The sequence below is a fragment of the Nomascus leucogenys genome, chromosome 3, assembly GCF_006542625.1.
Source record: "Nomascus leucogenys isolate Asia chromosome 3, Asia_NLE_v1, whole genome shotgun sequence".
NCBI classification, from domain to species: domain Eukaryota; kingdom Metazoa; phylum Chordata; class Mammalia; order Primates; family Hylobatidae; genus Nomascus; species Nomascus leucogenys.
In genome coordinates this window covers 58,054,935-58,081,720 of record NC_044383.1, presented here as the reverse complement: position 1 = coordinate 58,081,720, position 26,786 = coordinate 58,054,935, and the positions used below count along the sequence as shown (strand labels likewise).

At 36.1% G+C, this 26,786-nt stretch overlaps 1 protein-coding gene across 17 annotated transcripts in view; it reads left to right on the top strand.

Moving 5' to 3' along the window:
• RIMS1 (regulating synaptic membrane exocytosis 1) overlaps positions 1 to 26,786 on the top strand; it is a 522,383-nt gene that overhangs the window by 56,969 nt on the left and 438,628 nt on the right. For all 17 annotated transcript variants that reach the window (XM_030809350.1, XM_030809351.1, XM_030809340.1 and 14 more), the window contains exon 2: positions 25,973 to 26,053. In XM_030809350.1, coding sequence (XP_030665210.1) covers positions 25,973 to 26,053 — 81 coding nt within the window. The remainder of the gene's footprint in view (positions 1 to 25,972; positions 26,054 to 26,786) is intronic.

Here is a 26,786-nt window from a genome sequence, read left to right as displayed (position 1 = left end):
ACATTGTACCCTCAAATTTTAACTATAATTTTCTAATTTGGTTACCATAATTTCTGACTATGCTTAGCTATTTGAAACCCATTATAATGGTGACCAATCAGAACAAGATTCCTTTGGGAACAATTTGTTGATTTCTGTTAATTTTAAGGTTGTCTGGGGGGGATGACTTTATATATGATTTCCCACTGGATTATCCCAACACTTTTTGCCCAAAGACTCATCATTCTGAGAGGGGTTAGAGTTTGCGATTTCTGTGAAAAAATGTTTAACATGGATGAGGAACCAGTCATTCTTTGAGAAGGACAAACTTTCCTCTTTAATTTGTTGAACTTTTACCTGTGCTTAAATTTAGCACTGCTGTATTAATCAGTGATTCTAATGATGCAGTGACTCTGTACACATCAAAGGACCGGCTGTTAATGTGAATGCAGCATAATGCAAGCTGATTACTTAAGGGCAGTTAATATATAATAGTATAGGCAATAAGTATTTTTCTCCTTTCAAAAGCAGCAGTTAATTATTATAAATGTCAAAATTATAGCTGTCATAGTTATTTTGCTTCCACATCATTTCAGCATATCAGCTTTCCGATGGTGTATTTGAACACTAAAGTTATGATCCATTCTTTGAGTGGAAGCCCTCACATGTAAAATGGCCAATCCAAAGTCTTTAATGGCTTCAGTCTATTAAGTGATAGGAACTTACAAACTGATAAACTTAAGTTATTTTAATATTATTCAACAGATACAAATTGTGTAGTTAGAAATTTTAACGTGTAATATAGAAAATCAAATTCCTTTAAAACTTTTTAATTAAGCATTTTAACTTAATTTTCTTCAAACATACCATGCCTACATAAAATATAATGCCTAAAATAGATGATGCCTGTCAAACTCTTTAAACATTACATCTGTTACTTGGTAAAATACTATTATGGTTAATATAAAATCTAAGATGAATTAGGTATTATTTTCATCTTCATAATGTGTCTTATTACAAAAATTAACTAACGAGATGTTTAGTATTTAAAAATAGGCTACATACGTGTATGTGATTCTGCATTGCTTAAGACTTGTAAGTGAATGCTGTGTGCATACTTTTGAGAAGATTACTAGAAAATAGAGGTATAAGCATAGAATTGTGTAGAGAAGAAGAGGCACACCTTCTTCTTGTGGTTGTAGGCACAGTGTTGGGAGTGGAGGACAAACTGGCACTTGTCAGGGCATAACATGCAACCATTTTGGGAAGCTTTGCTTAACCTGATGTGAGAGAGGGATTGAAGGCTATGTTGAGGAAGATGGAGTAATATTAGAAAATGTGCAGTTGGTGTGAAGTGGGTGTTAGAGAGAAGAGAAAGGGAAGTTACCATCCTGGTATGAGGCAGAAAAGTAGTGAGACTATTGAGAAGTGAGAGAAAATAATGGGAAATAAGGCTGGAGAATTTTTATGAAAAACAGGCTAAAGATTTCATAACATTATCAATAAAATCCATTTGTAACATTGGTGTGTGGACTTTATCTCATGTGATCTACATAGAAATCATGTGAGATGGTCGGCCTAAGAATACTCAACTAAAATATTACAATGTATACACTGGCATTCAGATCATACATTGATCTTTACCTAGATTATAGAAAAAGCTCTTTTTTGACAATGCGCCACTGACTTTCACTGAATTATTTAGGCATTAGGTTGTTATCTTAAAGGTAGTTAACAGGGGCCTAGGTAGTAACAGAGGTGGCAAAGGGAAGGGTCCTGCAGATTTGGCCCCATACAGAAAAGTATAACATCTATGTTTTCCTGAGTATACTATGTGCAAACTTTCAAGACCTCTATCTAAATTATCTCCTGTACTAGTAGGGTTCTAGTAGGAAAGACATGGCATGGAAAAAGTGGTAATTTGGACAGAGTTTAATAAAAAGACTACAAAAATGTGGGCAGCACTTACGACAAGCAGCGAAAGATGGTGAAGTAATTCAGAGCCAGTAACAGCAGAGGACTGTGCCTCCCCAGTCCTGAAAGAATAAGGAGAAAGAATCCTGAAAGACAGAAAGGCAGCTATGGGGAAAAAAAGAGATATTGAGGGTTGCAGCTCTCAGTAAAGGGACACAGCACTGGAGGGACATACACATGGATATGATCTAAAAGGCGGGGTTCTGTGGAGATAAATACCTCATCCAGCTCACTCTTCACCTTCTAGTTTGCCTGTGTGTCCCTCCTTTCTTTTTTTTTTTTTTGAGACGGAGTCTCTCTTTTTCACCCAGGCTGGAGTGCAGTGGCTCAATCTCGGCTCACTGCAAGCTCCGCCTCCGGGTTCACGCCATTCTCCTGCCTCAGCCTCTCCGAGTAGCTGGGACACAGGCCCGCCCCGCCCGGCTAATTTTTGTATTTTAGTAGACGGTTCCCTATCTCGATCTCCTGACCTGATCCCCCCTCGCCCCAATGCTGGTTACAGGTGGCCCCGCCCCCAGCCTGTGTCCTTCATGCAAGACAATCAGACTAGAGGAAAACTAAACAGTGCAAAAAAGCCCAGCCAAAGAAACAAACAAAAACATATGACAACCAACTAACATACCACAGGAAAGTAAACCCTTTCCTAAACAGAAACAACAAGGATGCCACTCACCATTCTATTCATAATATGATGCCTAGCAGAGCAATAGCAAATAAGAATAAGTTCAATTGGAAGAAGAGTTAAATTGTGTTTGTTTGCAGATATGTAATTTTTTTTTTTTTTTTTTTTTTTTTGGTTTTTTTACCAGGTGTGCGTCTTTTCCTGCTCTTTGGTTAGCTTCTCTCTCCTCCAGTAGCTGGATTCAGGCTCCTACACTCAGCTTTTTTTTTTTTAGTAGAGACGGGGTTTCAGAAAACCTTAAATATTCCACTAAAAAACTGTTTGAACTGATGAATGAATTGAGTAAAGTTACCTGATACAAAAGCAAAATCCAAAAGAGAAATCAAGAAAATAATCCGATCTACACTTGCTTCAAAAAATAAAATAAAATACTATGGAATAAATTTAACCAAGGAGGTGAAAGATCTATACACTTAAAATTATAAAGCATTAATCTATGAAATTGAAGAAGACACAAATAAATGGAAAGATACCTGTGTTCATGGATTGGAATGATTTACAGATTCAATGCAATCCCTATCAAAATTCCAATGACATTTTTTAAGTAAACAGAAAAATACAATTCTAAAATCCATATGAAACCACAGAAGACCCTGACTAGCCAAAGCAATCTTGAGCAAGAAGAACAAAGCCAGGGCCATCACACTATCTAATTTGAAAATTTACCACCAAACTGTAGTAATCAAAACAGCATAGTGCTGGCATAAAAACAAACATGTAGACCAATGGAACAGAATAAAGAGCATGGAAATGAATTCATGCATTTATGGTCAATTTCTCTTTGACAAAGATGCCAAGAACACACAATGGGGAAAAGACAGTTTCTTCAATAAATGGTGCTGGGAAACCTAGATATCCACTTGAAGAAGAAAGAAATTAAACCCTCATTTCACACCATATACAAAAATCAACTCAAAATGAATTAAACACTTAAATGTAAGACCTGAAACTCTAAAACTATTACAAGAAAACTTAGGGGAAAAGCTCTGTGACATTGACCCCAAAAGTGTAGGCAATGAAAGCAAAAAAATAGACAAGTGGGATGATATCAAGCTAAAAAGCTTCTGCACAGCCAAGAAAACAATCAACAGAATGAAGAGACAACCTAGGGTTTTAGAGAATATATTTGCAAAATGTACATCTGATAAAAGGTTAGTATCCAAAATACAAAAGGAACTCAAACAACTCAGTAGCAAAAAGATAAATAACCTGATTAAAAAAATGGACAAAAGACCTAAACAAACATTTCTCAAAAGAAGACATACCACTGGCCATCGGATATGTGAAAAAGTGCTCAACATCGCTAATTCTCAGAGAAATGCAAATTAAAATCACAATGAGATATCACTTTACACCGTTAAAATGGCTAATATAAAAAAGTGAATGGTAACAAGTGTTGGTAAGGATATAGAGAGAAAAGGGAACCCTTTTCTCTCCAGCAATGCCACCATTGGATATATATATCCAAAAAATATGAAATCAGTTTGGTGAAGATATATCTGTACTCCCATGTTCATTGAAGCATTATTCACAATAGCCAAGATATAGAATCAACCTCTGTCCATGAACAGATCAATGGATAAAGAAAAGGTGGTATATATACATAATGGAATACTGCTCACCCTTATAAAAGAAAATCCTGTCATTTTTGACAACATAGTTCAACCTAAAGAACATTATGCTAATTGAAATAAGCCAGTTACAAAAAGACAAATACCACATGATTTCACTTATATGTGGAGTGTAAAAGTCAAACTCAGAAACAAAGAATAAAATGGTGGTTATCAGAGGTTGGGGTGAGTGAGAGGATTGGGGAGATGTTGGTCAAATGACATAACATTTCATTTAGATAGGAGCAATAAGTTTAAGGGATTTATATTACATCATGATGGCTGCCATTAATAACAATATATTGTATAATTGAATATTGCTAAAAGTAGATTTTAAATGTTCTTGCCACAAGAAAACAATAAGTATTTTAGGAAAGGCATATAATTTAGCCATTGCATAGTGTATACATGTATCAAATATGTTACAAACCATAAACATGTACAATTTATACTTGTCAATTAAAAATAAAATTAACAAAATACAAACATATACATACACATATATATATTATACATGAATGTACTATATATCATAGTAGATATGTTTGTACAGGCACTCTAAATTTCTTAGCAGACAGGCATTATATTTTGTAACTAGTTTTAGCTTAACTAGTACCTAGCACACTAATCTCTCATTAAATTCTTATTAAATAATTATAAGTGAATATATTCAAGGTGGATAAATGAATGTGTTCAAGATACTGCAGTAATGGGATTAATTTCATAAGACAGCAATTGAAATCAATATTATTAGCAAAGAGTCACAGGTTGTGTATCTTATACACCATGCAGTGAAAATATTCATTTAGTTCATTTCTCCAGCATCTATCAAATAGGCCTCATACATATTACTAAATGCTGAGGATATCAAATGAGCTAATCATTAGTGTTGTTCATCAGATATTTTTGGTTTTCTTTCTTCTGTGCACTTGCTATGATTATGCTTCTCCAATCTCTTAAATTAGGCATGGTCACACAACTTACTTTGACCAACAAAATATAAAAATTAGTAACATTGAATATTTCTTAATAGAAGCACTTAGGAGGCAGTGTTCAGTTTGCCACCTTTCTCTCCCTTTTGCCCTGGCAATTTATGATGACACTAATTGTAAAGCCTTCTTGAATGTGAACAGTATAGAACAGAGCCCCTGCCTACCTGACATGGCACATGCTACATGGCTTTTTGATGATACACAATTTCTCCTCTGTAAATTAGAGACAATAAGACCAACCTCATAAAGATGTTGTGAAGATTTAATGCTCTTAACAAAGTGATTGGCACATAATGAGTGGGAAAAACATGATTTTTACAATTATTACTAGTAATACTACATAGGCCATAATAATTTCATTGATGGAGAGGATAATAGGTTGGGCAGTGGGGATGGACACAGCTAACCTAGAGGAGAAGGCAGGAAAGAACACTACAGGCTGAAGTGACTTGCGAACTCTTCTGGGCTGTTAGAACAGGGATGCCCTGGGGAAGTGTAAAGATTCTGTAATGCTGACCTTTCCAATTCATATCCCCTTATGTTTTCAGTCTTTAAAGATTAAGGAGAATCTAAGTTTACTCATCAAACCTATAAATAGAGTGTGGGCATAAGCTAATTCAGGCCTGCAAAGCAGAGGCAAGGGACAATTAGCAGGGCTTCAAGTACAACCATCATATGTAAAGGCTGCCTTGTCCCTGGTGATTAAAGTACATTTCAAACTCTGCTGAATACCTTTTTGTAGTATGAGAATTTGTCCATCTAAGTGCTTATGGGTGCATTTTTATGCCTTTCGTTGCAATATCCTAGTGCTGATTCAGGATATATTGGAATAAGAATGAAAGAATGAACATGACTTGCAACTCTGATCTCAGTACCCTATATTAGGATGTATGATTTTTGGGGACATCACCTCCTAAATTCCTGGTTCTGGGCATAGCAAGTTAACAAGAAAGGTGCTCTAAATGATATGATTATCTTTTTCTCTTCTTTCTCCAAGGATGGGGAGAAAAAAGAGTGAGAGAGAACAACTGCTGTATTCGCCATGCATTATTAAATACATTTTTTGCAAGCAACCACCAATTGTCTTTACACACTGAAGTAGGCTATGACTGAGGCTGTAGACTGCCTCAGATAATGTTTCAAATTTGTCACTTGTTTTGTGGGCAAAGTCGCCCCTCTAAACTTCAGTTTTCTCATCTGAAAACGAAGAATAATAAGTATACCCTCTTCACAGACATATAGGAAAAATGAAATGAGCTAGCCATGCTGATAATATCCATAAATGTTAAACTTACTTAACTCAAATGGCTATGAGTTGTCAAGTCATCATGTGGTATTACATACAGTGTTTAATTATAAGATTTCCATTTAACAGTCAAGGACAGAGTAATGGAATTCTTTTACACTGCTGGCAAAAATCTAAAATGGTATAGCCACTTTGGAAAACAGTTTGACAGTTTCTTATAAATTAGCATACACTTGCCATATGACCCAACAGTTCCACTCCTAGGTTTTACTAGGGAGAAATGAAAATATATGCCTTCACAAAGACATGGCTTCAATATTCATAACAGGTTTATTCATAATAGACAAAAGCTAGACACAATAAAATGGCCATCACCTGGTAAATGAATAAATGAGTCATGGTAAATCCATAAGGTAGAGCACTACTCACAAATAAAAAGGAACCAACTACTGATACGTGCAAACGCAAATAAATCTGAAAAAATTATGCTAAGTGAAAGAAGTCAGACAAGAAACTACATATTAGATTATTTTATTTACTTGACATTCTAGAAAGGGCAACATTATAGAGATAAAACAGACATCATTGATTATCATGGCGTCTAATGAGGAAAGGGGAAGGAGGTTGACTACAAGAGATAGTAGAGAACTCTTGGGTGATACAAGTGTTCTTATTTTTACTATGGTCGTGGCTACAGGACTGTGTATATTTGCTAAAGCACCTCTAACTGTGCACTTAAAATGGGTGAATTTTATTGTATGTAGATTATACCTTAATCTGAAAAATAAAGCAGTTATAATGGAAACCTTTAGGTAGTAAGAACACCAGAAACTAGTCAAGCATTGCAACCCAGAAAATAATTCCAGAAAGGAGGAAACCAGAACTTGGATACCGAGTGTTTAACCTCCCTGTTCACAGTAGTAGACACTGGACATTTGAGCCTGTCATTAGGATTTGGTGATAGCAAACTAAGTCAAGATGTGAATTAAAAGAACAACCTTTAGGAACCTTCAGTTGCAAAGTTATTAGAATAATTTTGGAAGTTTCTTCTCTAATTTCTGTATGTGTGTCTGAGAACTAAGATTGGTTCAAACATGTCAAGATTTATTTTTAAAATAGCTTGTTTCCCTCCAGAAACATTTTTTTCCTATTGAGACAGCTTCTACCTTTAAAGCTAGTTTTTAAGTATTATAGTCTGATGCATTTTTTCCCAAAGTGATGAAATAACATGACTTTCTTTTTAAATAAAAAAAAAGGAAAACTCAAAAGGAAGAATGCCTGAAGCATGGCTTTTGTGCATGCTTATTTTTCTTATTTACACATTTTATTGGGCTGCCTTGACAAAGAAAGCCAGCATTTTAAGATGTTACAACATTTTAAATGAGAAGACATATACTGTTAAATAGCTGTAAATCTTGGCATTTAAATTCTTTCTTAAAATCAGCATGCAAAAATCAAATACACTAATGGTCAGTCCACAGTTGTAAGATTGGAAGACATGGTAAATCAAAATAAGCACATATGAAGGTTAAGATGCTGTTTTTATACTTTTTTCCCTTTTCTCATCTATGACGCACTGTTCAGATTATGTTTCCTTTAGTGGATGGATAACATGGTGAATGAAGACTTGTTTTCTTTAATTATTTTTCTACCTAAAGCTTGTATCAACTTCAACTTGGTTAGCTCTTTATTGCAGGAGGTTTTGTTTTGTTTTGTCTTATTTTCAGAATCACCTGATGCTGAAAACATTGCCATCACTGTATTAATAATGACGACATTCACTCAACTACATTCTTACATTGAACCAAAAATTTTGGAGTGCCTTTCTAATGTAACATTTCACGTAGGATAAAAGACCATTTTTTCACTTTTCTTTTTTTTTTTTTTTTTTTTTTGTGATAGAGTCTCCACTCTGTCACCCAGGCAGGAGTGTGGTGATGCAGTCATGGCTCACTGCAGCCTTGAGCTTCTGGGCTCAAAGGATCCTCCTGCCTCAGCCTTCTAAGTAGCTAGGACCACAGTTGTGCACCACCACACTTAGCTAATTTTTTTTTTTTAAATAGCGACAGGGTCTTTCTGTGTTGCCCAAGCTGGTCTCGAACTGTTGGGCTCAAACCATCCCCTGCCTCAAATCCCAGCACTCTGTCCCAAAATGCTGGGATTATAGGCATGAGCCACCATGCTTGGCCTGTTTATCTAAAATTTTCTACTCAGTCATGTGGTAAACCAAGCCTCGAACTCAAGTCTTTTGACTTCTTGCCCTGTTGCCCTACCACACTTGCCTTTCCTTATAAGACAATATCCCTGATCCCTAGTAAGGTGAAAATTGGACAATTGAATGTGGATGTGAGGTTGTCATGCTTTCTCCACCCAAGTCTCATGGAATGAAGTCAGATGAAGTGTTAAAAGATAGTCCCAATTAGTGGCCCTATGACAGTTCCATCATGGGCAGGCCTGACCCTGACTTACAATGTCTAATGTACAGTGGTATGTACTCTTATGTGGAGTTGTTGGGAAACCTACATGGGATTATTTATGGAACCCTAGGAAAAGCCTTGTGAATCTCCAGTTTACCTCCCACCGCCCCCACTTCCCACCATCACTCTATGCCAAAATTCTCTAGTAACTCTGTCATTTGGGTGAATGTATCAAAGTGACCCGCTAAATATAGTCATTATCTATATTGAAAAAAAAGTTCCAGTATGTTTATTCAGTTGTTTAGCAAATACATATTGAGCACCTATTAGGTGCTAGACAATTTTCTAGGAACTAGAGATATAGTAACGAATAAAACAAAGTCCTGTCTATCACAGAGACTCTAATCATTCTCATTGATACTACTACAAATTCACTTCTGAAATCGGGAAATTTGCGAGGCCCTTGGGAATCTATATTGAATGAGGTAAGTAGTTGATGGAGGAAGGTGGTGTCCCCCCAGAGAGCAGCCCTAGGGCAGGTTCCTACTACGAAATAACCAGGAAAACTGGAACTTGGGCATCATGAGAATATGCTAGGAAGTTTGGACCTGCTGCAATGGGAGGAAACGTCTTTTTTGAAATCATATAGCTGGATATCCCCACAGGACTAAGTAATGATTCTGGAGTAGAGAGGAGAAATATGAATCTCAGGGCACAGCGTTTATTTCTCAGGTGGTCTGTGGGACAGCTGGAGGGTCCCTGCTGATCTCAGCTGGGCTTCCTCATGCTTCCTCAGGTTGGCTAGGTGAAAGTCACCTATGCTAGGCTTGGCAAGTCCTGGCCTTCAAGCTGCAGATTGGACTCAGATTTGTTCCATGTGTTTCAGGTTTGCCTACAGTAATGGCAGTCAAGAAGGCAAGCTCCAATGCAGAAGCACATCTTATTTTTTTTTTTCATTTTGTTTTTTGAGACAGAGTCTCACTTTGTCACCCAGGCTGGACTGCGTTGGTGCAATCTCGGCTCACTTCAACCTCTGCCTCCTGGGTTCAAGCGATTATCCTTCCTCAGCCTCTCAAGGAGCTGGAATTAACAGGTGCACGCCACCACACCCAGCTAATGTTTTGTATTTTTAGTAGAGACTGGTTTTCCCTATGTTAGCCAGGCTGGTCTTGAACTCCTGACCTCAAGCCATCCACCCGCGTTAACTTCCCAAAGTTCTGGAATTACAGGTGTGAGCCACCTCGACCGGTCAAGGAGCACATCTTAAGCCCTTTCTTGTGTTATTTGCTAACATCCCATTGTCTAAGGCAAGTCACGTGGCAAGGCCCAGTTCACATGGTGGGAAATAAATACACCTTGGCTACTGTGAGTTTAAAGCAAATGGCATAGCTAAACTTGGTAACAACGAAGTGGGACAGTGGGGTGGAGGTAAAAATGAGTGAATATTTTTGAACAATATTTTAAACAGAGGGGGAAAAAACATTAAGTGTAGAGAAGTAGATCCATTGATGTAAATTGTTTTTGAAAGCATGTTAACATTCTGACTTATTTCTCATTGTTTTTCCATTATTTCATATCCTCCCATTACCACTGTACTTTTCCCTTTCAGAATTAGTTTCTTTCCTAAATATAAAAACATACTTACCTATTAGAATAACAGTACATTGAAATAGCTTAATTTAGTGACTTCCAGCTGACTCTCCAGGATTCTCAAACCACTTAGGGCTGAGTTTTCAATGAGGAAGATAGCCAAAGCAAATGCACCTGCTCTTCTGTTGAGACCACTGAGTTGCAGCAGCTCTAATAAGGATGCCAGAATTACAGCTCTGAGACTATTTTCATGCTTCTCCCCAGCCAAACAGACTGAATTACGGGAGTGTTGCTTTTTACCTTTAGGGTCTTAAACTATCTATGCCTATTGAAGAGTTAAACAGGGTTAGAACATAGTGATGGACAACTTCCACTTATTTATCTAATTTTTAAAGTAATAGGAGTAGATGAGACTTTCATGATTTTTTTTTGCCTTTTTAGATATGTTTCTAATTAAAATAATTTTTAAAGCCTTTGGTATGAGATGTTGCTGTTAGAAACTGCAGCTAATGCCCATGATTTGTTAGAAAATAAATGTCCTTTTCCTTACTGTAAGATATATGATATAAGACATATTTTGGTTCTACATAGGATGTATATAAAGCCTTTCAAAGTATCAATTTTAGGATTTTCCCAGCAATAAATGTTAGTATAATCTTAAGTAATATTTTCTGAGAAATACTGAATGCAAATTTACCTTTCAAATAATCTACATAAAAGGTAATGCTTTTTAACATGCAGTAGCATGGTTTGGACTTTTCCTGAACTCTGCTTTAAAGCTCCTTTAAGATTTTCATGTATATGAAACAATTCATCTTGGTGCAAAAGTTTTCCTACATAAATATATTTCTTAGCTTTAACTATGTTTACATTTATCCTTCTGATTCCAACATAGTATAAAGAAGTAAATTATTTTCTTTGAAAAAGTGTATTAATTATTTGACTTCCATAGTTGTTTATTGGAGTGATTGCTTTCCAAAGCACATTAATTATATTCTACTGGCATGAAGGATGACATCCTTAAATTAGTAGAATTTTGACTTTTTTGAGTCTATCAGTAATTTTTCTTTTTTTTTGCTTTTTTATTGAGATATAACTTACATAAAATAAAATCCACAGATCTGAAGTGCTTAGTCTGATGAGTGTTCACAGTTGCATGAGCTGTGTTACCACAACTCAAACCAAGCTGTAAAACATCACAATACCACCCCTCAGCACACACACTCCACACACACACACACACACACACAAACACATACACCCCAGAGGTGACTACTTTCTGATTCTTGTCATCATTGATTACTTTTTGCCTATTCTTAGGCTTTATAAAAATTGAATTATATAGTAAGAGCTCTTGTGTCTGGCTTCTTTGCTCTAAAAATATTTGAAATACATCCATATCATTGCATGTGTTAAAAATATTTTTTATTCTATGAATATGCCATGATTTTTTCAGTTAGTTATTCTATTGATGGACACCTGGATTATCACTAATTTTAAACTATTATGAATAAGACTACTATGAATATTCTATGGACATTCTTTTTTTTTGTGAGACAGAGTCTCACTCTGTCACCCAGGCTGGAGTTCAGTGGCATGATCTCAGCTCACTGCAACCTCTGCCTCCCAGGTTCAAGCGATTCTCCTGCCTCAGCCTCCTGAGTAGCTGGGATTACAGGTGCCAGCCACCATGCTTGGCTAACTTTTGTATTTTTATTAGAAACGGGGTTTCACCATGTTGGCCAGGCTGGTCTCGAACTCCTGACCTCAGGTGATCCTCCCATCTCAGCCTCCCAAAGTGCTGGGATTACAGGCATGAGCCACCGTGCCCGACCTATGAACATTCTGGTACAAATCATTTTGTAGACCTATATTTTTATTTCTCTTAGGTAAATATTGAGAAATCAATTCCTAAGTCATAGAATAGGTTGCTTTGTTATTGATTTATAGTAATTCTTTATGTATTCTGGATTCAAGTCCTATCTATGTACATATATGTAATGTATATGTATATGTACATATGCACCTAATTATATGTAATGTATATTTAAGATATGTTATGCAAATATTTCCTCTGAGTCTAGGAGTGCATGTTTATAATTTTAATAATGTCTTTTGGGGAAAATTTAAGATTTTGATAAAGTTTAGTATTTAAATTTTCATTGTTAGGGAAAGATCAGTAATTCTTAACTACTTAGCGTCAAAACTAAAAGATTACTTCTAAAGTAAGGGGGTTATTTTGAGTTACATAGCAACAAACTATGGGTGATTTGAATTGATAAAGACAGTGTCACATTTACTGTTTCTTGCCAATGTTTTAATTGGCTAATTTACTACTTAATGTTTTATATATAAGAGGAAAAGGTAGAAAAGTTTTTCAATGAGACAATTATGTAGTTTTAGAGACAATGTCTCACAAAATTTCTCTATAGGTAAAAGAAGATATAGTTATTTGCCTAAAAAATATATATACGAAATGTATGTATGAATAGTAGAAACGTTTAATCTGTAATATTTCCACTCTACTGTTAGCATGACATATGTAGTCTTCCTACTGCAAGGATTAAATTTTCCCACATATCTAATTTAGGAAATACAAAAGTACTTTAGGATTTTAAGATTGTTGTATTGTTAGGTTTTAATCTTTCTCTTTCTTTCTCTCTTTCTTTCCACAATTCTATTTTGCTTCTCTCAACAGGATTTCACATAAAGCATTAATATAATATAAATTGAAACTTACAACCAAGAAAAAATTGATATTATAAACATGTTTACTATGTAAACAGAGTTATTATAGTAAACTTTAAGTGTGCTCTGAGCTTCCTTTGATCCCTGACCAAAATAAATCATAATAAACATTTGTAGTATAAGAGGAATATCATTTTTCTTGGTGTTAGATTTTGAAAAAATTAATGTGGAGTTTATTAGAATGGAATCAAACTGATATAATAGTCAGTGACTTCACCACTCTTTTACAGTAAAGACAGAAACCGACTTCATACAGCTATTTCTTGTATTGGCCTCTTATAAAAGCTGAGGGTATAACACTAAAATGCAGTTCAGGGAAAGCTCTTTTATGAAGGACTGTGATAATGTCGTCCAAGTTATGGAGTCCTCTTGTGGTTTAGCTTCCTCTAAGGAAAGGACTCATTTCATCTAGTTGATTGAATGAATGGCTCATTCTTCAACAGCAGTTCCCAAACACCTGCCTGAACACAGTAGAGCCACCCAGGAGAGCTAATAATATGAAAATTTCTGAGCCCAAATCCCAGCTATGTAGGTCTGAGCTAGGACCCAAAGAAGTCTTCCTTTTAAAAGTTTCTTTAGATATTTCTGATGTATAGCCAGGTTTGGAAGCCATTCATAGATAATTTGCCTTGAATTTCATTTCTGTCAGTTGGCCTTTGTATATGGCCTGGTTATTAGAGAGGGTTGTAAAATCTGCATTTGTATTGGACCTAGAGTAAAAATATTGCACAACAAAGGGAGTCAACTTTTAAGAAAGTTATTAACCAAAAACTTCTCTAGAGTAGTTAGGTCTCTGGAATATATGCCTAGTGAGAGATAGTTGATGGACTGGTGAAAAACAGAAGTGAAGAGAGGTTAAAGGGGAAACAGGACCACTGAATTTAAATATATGCAGAGATGGTCTTTTAGAAAAGCAACAAACTTACTCTATGCAGCTTTTCAAGAGCAAAGTTATAGGAGTGATGTATGAAAGTTACATAAAGGCAGATTTCAGTAAACATTTTAAAAATAATATTCCAATAGTAAGGAATTTTTAACAATAGAGTTAGCGATCCCAAGGCTGATGAATTCTCTGTAGTTTTAGGTTTGCCTGCAGTAGAAGCATGAATGCTAATGAACAAGTTAATGGCTTTGACAAAAGTGGTGACAAATTTCAGTCTTAGAGTTTGAAACCCTCTGATGTTTTTCTATATACACGAATCTATAAATAAGTACATGCAAAGTAAATGCCAGGGTTAATTAGAACTCTGGAAGTGACACTGAAGAGCAAGGTGAGTATTAGTTATACATGATAATATAATTAAAATTATTTTACAACCCTCAAGAACACTAAATGACATGACAATGTATAGACATATTTAAAGTATAATAAACTAAATTTTTATTCTATAAAATAAATATATTTTAATTTAACATTTTAGGGGAAAAAGAGTCAGCCTTTATTATATTATTAATTCAAGATTCCTATGCTTGATCTTGTTTTTATCTATATTTGGATATAATTAAATTTTAATTAAAAATTAATTTAAGCAACTTCAAGGAAATACAATGGTTTAGTAATAAAATAAGAGTTGAGCTTTTGAATCTAATGCTGTGGCAACTTATACAGGGCAGAGCTGTGTAAAGGCTTTATCAAGATGTTGTTATTTAATCTTCTTACCACATAGAGTTGCTTTGAGGATCAAATGAGTTAATGCATATAAGGAGCTTAAACAAGTCCCTATCATAAGTGCTTAATAAATGTAATTTATTATTATTGCTACTATTATTGATGAATAGAGTGACTTGTTTTTGGTTGGTGATCGTAACATTTGTCATGGTATGTGGCACAGTGCAGGCTTCCTGTATTTGTTCATTGATTACATCCAATCACTATGTAAAGATTTGATGTCATAATCATCAGGGTTTCCCAGTGAAGCTGTGGAAGACACTACCATTTCATATATTTCCAATGTAGACATTTCTTGAACTTTTTCCCAGTAGTTGGACTGTTGCTATTAAACAAATTCTCTTATGCCTATATAAGAACGTGTGTTTCCTGAAGAAGTTGGTAGTGGATAAATGAGAGTACTTAGTCTGAAATTATTTCTGAGGTTCATTACATTTGAGTTTTGAAAGGACTAAAAATTAAAGGAATGGGAGAAGGGGTCAGGTAATTTGAGGTAAGAAAAGTAGGATATGGAATGGAGATCAAAGTGACAAAATGATGTTCTAAAAATGTGATGTAGATTTACCAGACTTAGGAAATAAGGTATATTAGGAATTATGAATTTTTGATAGATACAGATTTAATACATGACAGGTAATGGGAGGTGAAGTCTGGAAATGACAGTTCAGGAATAATTAGCTCAGGTGAGGCCACAAAAATCACAACCCTATCAGGTCAAGGGGGAAAGCAGATGTCTTAGAGCATATTCACCTTTGTCAGTGAGAAGTAAGAAATTCTGTTTGCTAGACTATCTTTTCACATGCCATACTATTCATCCGTATTTTCCTAAATGTTTGTTCATATTTCCATCAGTTTGGATGAAGGGGATGAAAAAGTTATTTACAAGATTGATTTGCTTTTCTCATTCTACATGCAAAAGATAGACAAACAAGTAATCATATTCCAATATTAAAGTTGCCATGTAAGTCTCAAATTGATTTGATTTCCCTTTTTGGTCATATTTTAGGAAAAAGAGGCCTGTGACCTCTTGAAAAAATAAAGAAATATTAATTCACAATACAAAATGAAAGGTGTATATTTCTCATATGGGACTTTAATATTTTTACGAAAGTAAAAGCCCATGTAATAATACATTTTCATATCTCATCGGATCCAGTTTTTCTCTAACTTCCTAGGCAGGCGAATCAGTTGAAAAAATAGTTACAATTAATTGAAGGTAGTGCCTGAAATGGTTCATTAATGCTTTTCCAAATTCCACTTTCCCATTTTATTTTAGCTATTTAAAATCCACTTAAATCCCACCAAGGAACCATTGTGGGACCTCTCAGTAGATATTTATTTAGCTATTGGGCTCCCAGATGAGGGAGGAAAATGAATGCTTTGTGGGGAAAAGACATACTTACATACATAGAAGTACCTAAAAACATTATTCAAAGAGCTGTGGTTTTGTGATACAAATAGAAAACAGAAAACTCTTAGTTGTAAAATAGCTCTGGCAATTATCCTTACAAATGGCATCAATTTCCCCCTCTGCTGCTAAATTTCATTTTTTTTATCCTGAACATTTAAAGTGTGGACAACCATTATCTGACAACTATCTCTTACTCTTTTACAACGTTGCAGTATGGGAAGGGGATGTGAATTAAAGACTAATGCTTACAACTCAAAATATTCTATTGTAATTTTGTGGCTCCTGCTACAACTTGAGTGACAACGAAATAATTTATTTGCTCAATACAAAATACTTCACAGATATCAGGTAATTTTGAAATGATGAACTGTGCTTCTAAGAAGAAACTGTGGTATTTCACAAATAAATTTTGTAATTTGGGTGACATTATCCTTTTTTAAACTCACAAAGCACCAGTCATAATATTTGATATGTGACTATGTGACATGACCAAAAGCATGTGGGATTCGGAGCATGGTTCCAGGCCCACTGTACGTGCCAGAAATCTTAGCTGGTATTATTAACTGTTGTTTTCCTGTTTTGTTGTTGTTTGCTGTTCATATCTAAATAGGTTTACATTTCTTGACATTCATCTTGTTTTGCTGAATTGATTTTTCAAGTTAATCAAGACCATTTTTAGTTATTTGCCTCTCTTTGAGAGAGTTAATATAGCTGTTGAAGTTGATGTTATTGCCTACTAAACAATCTCTCACCTCTCTCTCAATGAAGTCGGTGATTGTTTCTTATGACGGAGAGACTACACACAGCCTGGCTTGGGACAAAGCCAGCAGGTGAGACTAGTGGTTTTCAACTGGGCTGTAAGGCACGAAAGTTAGTTGTGAGGGGTGCTGGAATTCTTTACTGGTAGAAATGGAAATACTAAAAGCTATAAACAATTTCGTCTTTAAGATAACATATGTTAGTTCCAAGATTATTCCTGTAATACTGTCATTCTCACTTTTTGATCAATATGTTTTCTTTAGTGGAAAATAAAATGACTGGGACTTTTGTTTATACAACTGAAGCCCATGATGATGTTTTACACAGAAGCACCTTCTGTCATGGGTCATGGAACAGAACACACTGAATCTATGGATCCAGACTATGTTTCATACCTTGCTGGAAATATTAGATGTCCTTGTAGTTTTTCTCATGTCCTCTCTAATTACTGTAGATTGTCATTCCCAAATTAGTTTTCTTTTTTAAAAAAAACTTTAAATCTAAAAGACTAACCCTTCTAAGCAGGCTTCAGATGTATTTACCTAAATATTCAAGTAGACATGGGTTAGTGAGAAAGAAAGAGAGTTAGCTAGAGTTAGAAGCCTGGCAGAGTCTGCCCTACCGAGGTCTGCCCAAGAGGGCTTCCTGTAGAGAAGCGGGGTACTCAAGAAGAAGTAAAAAAAAATTTTTTTTTGCGCCCAACAAGCCAAAGAGGAAACTGCCAATTTCTTCCTGCAGAAGACATAATGACCCCACTAAATAGTGAAAACATAACTATTAGTGAATGATAGGTGGGAAGAGAGAGCCCTCTCAGATGTCTCCCCTCTTCCCCTCTTCTGGCACAGATACAGGTGGGAAAGAAGTATCGAGCCAAAGTTTCTGCCTCTAGGAACTGAGTTAGAAATATGTGAAGAGGTAGAGAAATAATTTTCATTCTCTAAACCTTTCCAAAATGAATCTAATGCAGCATTGTCCTGCATGGATCTTTCTGGAAGAAAATGGAGATGGCCATTATGGTCAAATGAAAGGTGACATTTTGAGAAATAATCCCCTGTGTGTTTATTTCATGTAATCCCTCTTTACCTCCACAGCAACTTTGTTTCGTCACTAAACTCTTCTCCTCTTCTCTCCCTCTTCCCCTTCCTCACCCTACCGCTTGCTTTCACTTCCCCTTCTCTCCTCTCTTTCTGTATCTTTAACTTCTCCCTTTCCCGTGGGTAATTACTCACCTAGAATTGTACCCATAAGTAAGAAAGACCATCTTCCCTTCATTATACCCTCTTTTCTCAGTACAGCTTTCATGTATGTTTGTAGCAATTATCTTCATTCTCTCTTTATTTTCACATCACCCTATTTCTCCTCAGCCCAGTGCAGTTCCACTTAAGCTTCACCTCTTTCTCCTTCTGGAGAGTTCAAAGCATGATTTCAGACCTCATCTTATTTGATACCTCCCTCTAATACACTGACTATTCCTTCCTCTTCTGGAAATTCCTTACTTCTCAGTGGATAGGTTTTGTTTTGTTTTGTTTTGTTTTGTTATGGAATGAACAGGTTTTCCTTTGCAGGTTTACTGGCAGGAAATTTCTGGCATTCTAAGTTTTTCAAAAGTTGTGTTGGATTTGCAGGCAGCACATGGTTTTTGGAGAATGAATGCAGGTTAGTAAGTAGAAAATAAAAGCAAATAGGAGAATGAATATGTAGGGAATAATGGCAGATATAAATCCATAAGTAAGTAAAGTATTGCATTTTAAGAATTGCTGAATGGAGAAATAAACTGATTGTGTTAATAGAAAATAATAGCTTGAGTAAAAAGAGGTTAATTGGAAATGTTGCCAAAATCTTGGAAACAATATGAGAAACTTATAGAATCAAGCCTGTTTGTATTCTGGAGATCTAAAGGATGATAAATGGGGTAGATTTCAATGATTAAGAAGACCAGAGGCTTGACTTTTTACCTATTATTTTCTTTTCTTCTCAGTCTTTGAAAAATTTGATTTCCAAAATTTAAAATCTCCTATTAATCTTTGTAGTGAATCTTTGGTCTGTTATCACCTTTATTTTAGAATCCTAGACTTTTCATATTGTTTTGTGAATAATTTCCTGGCCTCTTCAGGGGAAGGTCAACATTTCTCATCACTCACTGTGAAAAATGGCCAGCTGGTTTCCCTTGTCTTATAATTAGGAACCTACTTCACCTATCTTCCATGCCTTTTGAAAGTAAAAATTGCTCTGATAAACTCCTGAAGCTCTCTTGAATGCACACTGGTGGTGTAACAGGACCTGATGGTTTGTGATTAGTAAATCTGGCTTTTTGAAATGTCAACATTCACTTTTCCCTTGTGGTGTAGAATTTTCACTGTTCCATCTTCATCTTATGGGTAACAGTCATCATGTTCATTTGTTCACTGATAATTGACATGAATATTCAAATTTTTATATAAAGTGAGTTTTAAAATAATATTCTTCAGCTTTTCCTCATTTAGAATTTGTGAATGGACATGAGATCGCTTTTAAAGATCTCCTTTAAAATATATATTCGAAGACATTTTTATCAATTGCATTCTACTTGTCTTGCAAATGAATCTTTTGTCTTTTCATCTTTCTTTATTTTTTTGTATTATAGAAACCCTTTCTCTACGTACCAGATAATTTGTCTTGCATTTCACATTTTGTAGTATTCCAGTATTGCCATTGGTCTTAAGGTCACTTTACACTTCTAGCTTAGCCAGCTCAATATTCTGATGTCACCATTGTTCTGCTTTTATGTAATATTTCGTGGATGTGGTCTGGTAATACTAGAATAATGTTTAAAGAACACTGAATTATGTAGGATGATTTGAATACTTTCAGCAATATACCTATATCAGGAAATCAATGATATTGAAACACGTCTGAGGATGCTGGACTCCGTAACTTCACAGTTGATGTTTATCAGTTTCCATTCATCTTTTAAGTATTGAAGAAAGAGGGCTGCCTGGAATGGTGGAAAGGACATTAGTTTTAATACCAAACCAACCTTGATTAAAATCCTGACTTCTTAAGGTATCAACATTTGCCATTTATCATTGGAAAAATAATTTAACCTCTTAGATCCATAGTTTCTTCACTGGCCAAGTAGGAGAATCATATCCCCCGGCAGGGTGGTATGAAGAATACGTGAGATATGCTGTATTTTGGCATGTGATAGGTATTAAATAAGTAGAAGTTCTTATTTTCCTACTCTCTTTAGAAAAAATCAGAAAAAAAGGATTAATTTTCTCTTTACTATTAAGAAATTTCCCCATATATAATTACTTTACTGTCTTATTTGATAAAATATTGATACACCAGATGTTAAATAGTATTTCACTGGTTCAAAGCAGTAATTGGATATTAAAGAGTCCTTTCCACTAAATAGGTCATATTCTATGAAATACTCTCGTTCTTGTTCAGAAAGAGAGTGAATCTTACTCAAACCATATGAAAACAAATTTAGTGAAGTTAATCAAATCATAAAACTTTTTGGTCACTTATTTATATTTTATAAATACTTAATAGAAACTTGCTATAATAAGACAAAAATTATTACCTAGAATCTGTTTTAAATCACTGTGTTTTACCTGTTCAATTAGTTACTCGAGCTTGATATCTATAGATTTTCATTCTTTTTATCTTCTTTATTCATTTAACAAATATGTGGTGAGTTGCTATTACATGTAAGACACTGTTCTAGGCTCTTGGCATATGTCAGTGATCCAAACAGACAAAAATCTCTGATCTTGAGAAGTTCATATTTCAGCAGTAGGAGACAGTACATCTCAGAAAATAGTAGAGCAATGTGAAGGGTGCATGGAAATATTTGGATGTGGTGAGGGGAGCAGATTGTAGTAGTAAGTAGGATAATTAGGGTAGCAACCATCAAAAACTCAACAATTGAGCAAAGACTTTAAAGAAGTAAGGGGTTTAGTCATACCAGTATGGGGAAGAGCATTCCAGACAGCAGGAAAGGTTGGTGCAGAGATTTCAAGGCAGGAAGGTAGCTGGAGGGAGTCCTGATGCTATCCTAAGGACTCTGGCACTTTCTTGTGAGTAAAGTAGGGAACTATTGGGTAGAGGTGGCAGGACCTGATTTATCTTTCAAAAGAGTCACTCTGGCTGTTGTGTTGAGAATAGACTCCAGGAGGAGAACAATAGTAAATGCTGGGTGACCAGTTAAAAATCTATGGTGAGAATTCAAATGAAAGACAATATTGGCTCAGGACAGGGTGGCAATAGTGGAGGGGTTGATAAGTGGTCAAATTCTACACAAATTTAGAAAATACGTCCAGTCTGATATTAGGACACAGGATGTGAGAGAAAACAAGGAGTCAAGTTTAAAGTTTTTCACCTGAACAGCTGGAGAAATGTAGTTATGATCAGCCAAGGTGGAGATGGTTTCTGGAGGATCAGGTTTGGGGGAAAAAAGATGAAAAGTTCTATTTTGGAAATGCTGATTTTGAGATGTCTATTAAATACCCAAGTAAAAATGTTGAGGAGGCAGTTAGATGTCTGACTGGAGTTAAGAAGAAAGAATCAGGCAGGAAATAGGAATTTTGCATGTATTTGGGGTAGTTTATGGTTAATATCATGTTGAAGAATGGCATGAAGCACTGAATGGGGGGTGTAGAAGGAAAGATGGCCAGCTACAGAGCCCCTGAAGTCTCTTCTTGTCTGTTTCTAGTTACTTTTAATCAGTGATCAGCAAATCAGAAAATTGTATATTTGAAAAACATTTCATTTTTGTCAACCTTATATTATCTTAACTGCTCCTAAGGTCTCTTAGGATCAATGTGGACTCTATAATAACACTTGGGAAGTAGACACAAATACATGTATTTCCCCAACACTGTTTGGAGATAATTGTCTCCATTTATGATAGGAAAATTAAAAAACCATAACATTGAGAACAGAAATGTAAATGTGCTATAGTCTACTATGTGGCCGCTTCCTGCACAGTAACTAGTTTCCTGACATTAGTCATGAAAGATAAAACCATTTAAAGTTCAAATTCAGATAAAGTTTCACATAAAATAGTGGTGGTTTTCTTTGGGAGGGAGGGTAGAGGGTAGTGATTGCAGGAACCGAAATGGAATGTCAAAAGAGAGAAAGTAATTATGTAAATTGTGTTTCTTGAAGGCATTTAGAATTTTTAATTCACATACTCTAAGTATCTGAAAGCACATTTAGTTCCTGTTTGGAGAGATGAAAGCCTTGCCATAGCTTCATCTGCAGGCTTGTGGCAATGTTAGTTTCTCCCGTGTGTACGTGCACTGAAGAGTGGAAGTGGCTGAGTGGGCAGTTGGCAACCATTCATCGCATTGATTGCAGTCATTCATAAAACCCAGCAGCGCTGAGGGCGGAGTCAGGAGGAACATTCCCCTGAGGCGGTTGCAGAATGTCTTATTTGCATAAATCTTCAGTGATGCTTCAGTGATGAGGGAATGCTCACATGCAGTTAGAAGACTGTGGAAGAGCCCCAATCTGATAAATCTGAGTAATTAAAGACTTTGCAAAGAGTAAGAGGTCAAACTCTTTGAATTCCTAGTCCTTCAATCCGTGGTAGTTCTGGGAAGTCAGCATTGTGGCAGCTTTTGTGGTCTCCTTATGTCCGGCTGAAGGAGTGAATTATACACGGAGACAGACCCCTTAAAAGCTGCAACATACTGAAATATCATTGTTGTATCTCTTAAAGTATGAGGGTTTTATATTATTATACCAAATCTAATGCATAGGAGATAGTGGAAATTGCTGAGGTTACACAGTTTCCATATGTTAAAACGGTCAAAACTATTAAGGTTTTATCCCTCCAAACTATGATCCAATTCAATTATAATTTTAAAGAAACGGTAATCCACACAAGCAAACAAAAATCTTGTGAATATACTTCTGATGTGTCTTACTCTTAATGTAGGGTACTTTCTTCCTTTTCTTTCTTATATCTAGAAAAAATTTTAGCTTAAAAAGAAGTCAAATTAGAAAATGCAGGAATATCTACTGCTATGATTTAGAACCCCCCAAAATTGGGTAAATAATTAGCAACCTGAAACAATTAGTTTCCTCCCTTCAAAATGCAGATTCAATAGCTAGCTACATTGCTCTAGTCTTGAATATTTGTCCTGTGGCCAGGATATATCTTATTATGGAAAATGTGTTGTTTTCCTGTTTTATTCAGATTAATTCTAAATATATTGCTTTTGAATATTAATGTGTTTATTTTTATTATTCAATAAAACTTTAAAATTCAAAAAATTGAATGAAGTTTTTCTCAGAAATATTCTGTAACATACATAGACAAAAACAGTATATTAACTTGTAATTTTAAACCAAAACCACTGGGACTTGAGATTAGAACTTACAAAGATAGGGCCCTTTTTAAATTGTTATTTTATTTTATTTTTTTATTTGAGATGGAGTCTCGCTCTGTCGCTCAGGCTGGAGTGCAGTGGTACGATCTCAACTCATTGCAACCTCTGCCTCCCAGGTTCAGGCTGTTCTCCCGCCTCAGCCTTCTGAGTAGCTGGTACTACAGGCATGCCTCACACACCCGGCTAAATTTTGTATTTTTTTAGTAGAGATGGGGTTTCACCATGTTGGCCAGCCTGGTCTCAAACTCTTGACCTCAACTGATCCACTGGCCTCCGCCTTCCAAAGTGCTGGATTACAGGCGTGAGCCAGCACGCCCAGCAGATAAGGCCTTTTAGTCAGAAAAAAAAAAAGTTTGCTTACAAACCTACTTTTAATGTTGTTTAATACCTTATATTTGTTAGAAAATAGTTACTTCAGCATATACTTTTAAAAACTCTTCAGTAGTAGATTTGTTTTATTTTAAAGCTTTGTATGAATACCTAAGACTTGAGGGAAAAAAAAAAAGAGATGAGTTAAGATTTCTCATAGATTTAATGCTTTAGAATTTTTCCAAGTTGGTGATATTTCAGATATTTTCACAAATCAATGCATGTAGATTAAAAATGCTGCAGCTGGGTGCAGTGGCTCACGCCTGTAATCCCAGTACTTTGGGAGGCCGAGGCGGGTGGATCACGAGGTCAGGAAATCGAGACCATCCTGGCTAACACGGTGAAACCCCGTCTCTACTAAAACTGCAAAAAATTAACCAGGCATGGTGGTGGGCGCCTGTAGTCCCAGCTACTCAGGAGTCTGAGGCAGGAGAATGACGTGAACCCGGGAGGTGGAGCTTGCAGTGAGCCGAGATCGCCACTCCAGCCTGGGCGACAGAGCGAGACTCCATCTCAAAAAAAACAAAAACAAACAAAAAATGCTGCATATGCTATTTTTAGTTAAGTGAGAATTGCTAAGGATTTTCGAATGCTATGAAGTTTAACTTGCCGGACATTTTAGCTTGTGTAAGTTATATTAAAATTTCAGAGTTCAGAAATCCTAGGGCTACACTTCCCTAGCAACTGCCTTCCTGAACGTTTTCAAGGCTGATCACGACTGGCCTTCTCCCACCACACTGGGGAAAGAACACAAGGCTTTGTGGGTCCTGTGGATGTCATTGACTCACATCTCTTGACCAATTCATTGAAAGTTTAGCATCAACTCTTGATGAACACCACTTTTTGAAACTTTTATCCCAAAGGGAAGGTGTGTTGAGGTTTTGACATGGCACCGTTTTCTTTTCTTGTCACGTTACATATTGATTTTGGAGTCTTACTGACCTTGTTTGGAATGAGCAGTGTGTGTGTGCACGTTTCTGTGCGTTGTGTCCATGTTTTCCTGTATTATTTCTTTCAGAAGTGGAGAAATTTGCCGTGCAGCCTTAAGCTCTGGGAAAACAGTTTATCTACCACTGCCTCACCAGTGATCCACTTCTGGAATAACATGACTGGCCTTAAATATGAGCAGGGTAGTCAAATCTCCAAGAAGCCTCCATGAAAGCTCTTAAGAACCAGATTCATATTTGAAGCCTTCTGGATCCTAAGGGGCATTTTATTTAGCAAAGACTAAGATGTGAGGTCTAAGTTTTATAACCAAGCCTTCTCTATTCTTCTTTAAAATATGTTTATTTTAAAGCTTTTGAGGAGAAGGAATATCTGAGCCATGCATGTTTTATCCTCAGATGGAGGTGTTTTCTGATTTCTGCCAATAAATGTCACCAGTGCTCTGTAAGCCCTGTTTACATGAAAGTAGGAATATCTCTTCCTGCTGCCCTTTGGAGCTTTGTTATATTGTCTACCATCTGCATTTATTTTGTGATGGATGACTTAAGGCACAGACATTTAATTACTTTTTTTTTTCACATTTTGGAGGTATCTTTTCTTAGTTTACACACACACACACACACACACACACACACACACACACACTCACATTATATATGAACATTGTCTTTGATCTCTTCCTCCCCTCTTAGCATGAGGAAATTTTGAACAAGGGGGATGCCTTGAGGCCTCTCAGATCTTTTTGCACAAAGACCTGTGTGGTGATTGATGATGTGAAAAAAAAGTCTGTATTTTTTAGTAAAATAGCAAAAGTCACAGAATATCCTGCTCAAAATTTAACATATCAACTCCACAGCTGTTCCTATTTTTATGCTTTCAGACGTCTTCATATGGTCACGCCAAAGCTTTCAGTAGCTTTTCTGCTATGGGAAAAGCTGCTGACAATCATGTTATTGATGCTAAAAGGGAAGTCAAATACAGAGGCTAGCACAGATTTTATTCGGGTATAATTGAGCTTTTGGAAGCCTGAGCCAAAGTTGTCCAACTCCAAGGGCTTTGCTGGGGTCCCAAGGTTAATATTGAAGGGGCTTGCAAAGACTTTCCCTTAGATTGTTTTTCAGTACCGTGTTTAATTTCTAGATGTGTTCTACCCTTTTTATAATTAATAGTGCGTTGTGCTGTCTATCATGCGCCCCAGGTGTGTTGTCAGGGATATGGCGAAGCCTGCTGCCTGCAAAACACCAAGAAATGCTGAAAACCAGCCCCACCAACCTTCACCGTGAGTATGGCATTGGTTTTATTGACGGAAAATGTCGTCTCTCATGGCTACAGATTTATTCACATTGCATGTGAGAGTAGATACTCTGGCTGCTCTTGTATATGTAACAAAAAGGCTACTGTTGAATTAGATAAAATTAGCTGAGCTCTGGATTTAATATTTTTGTTTAGTGATGTTTCTAATACCATATTGAAAGGATTAAACTAGTTGGAGAAAAGGGACAGTTTTCTTAGGGCTCTAAAATGATAGCAATTCTTTTTTTGTTTGTTTGATTGTTTTAGATTTGGAATGTGTATGAGCTGGAACATAACACCTCAGGGAAGTACGGAGGCAAAGTACACACAGGGTGCCGAGTGGAGGCCAGTGTGTTTAAGGGAAATGCATAGGTAGTCCATTATCTAACCTTCAACATATATTATTTAAAGGTAACTGACAATTTTTAAAAGTTGATTGCCAGCTGGGCGCAGTGGCTCATGCCTGTAATCCCAGCACTTTCGGAGGCCGAGGCAAGTGGATCACCTGAGGTTATGGAGTTTGGGGCCAGCCTGGCCAACATGGTGAAACCCTGTCTCTACTAAAGATACAAAAATTAGCTGGGAGTGGTGGTGGGCATCTGTAATCCCAGCTACTTGGGAGGCTGAGGTAGGAAAATCACCGGAACCTGTGAGGTGGAGGTTGCAGTAAGCCGAGATCGTGCCACTGTACTCCAGTCTGGGCGACAGAGTGAGACCCT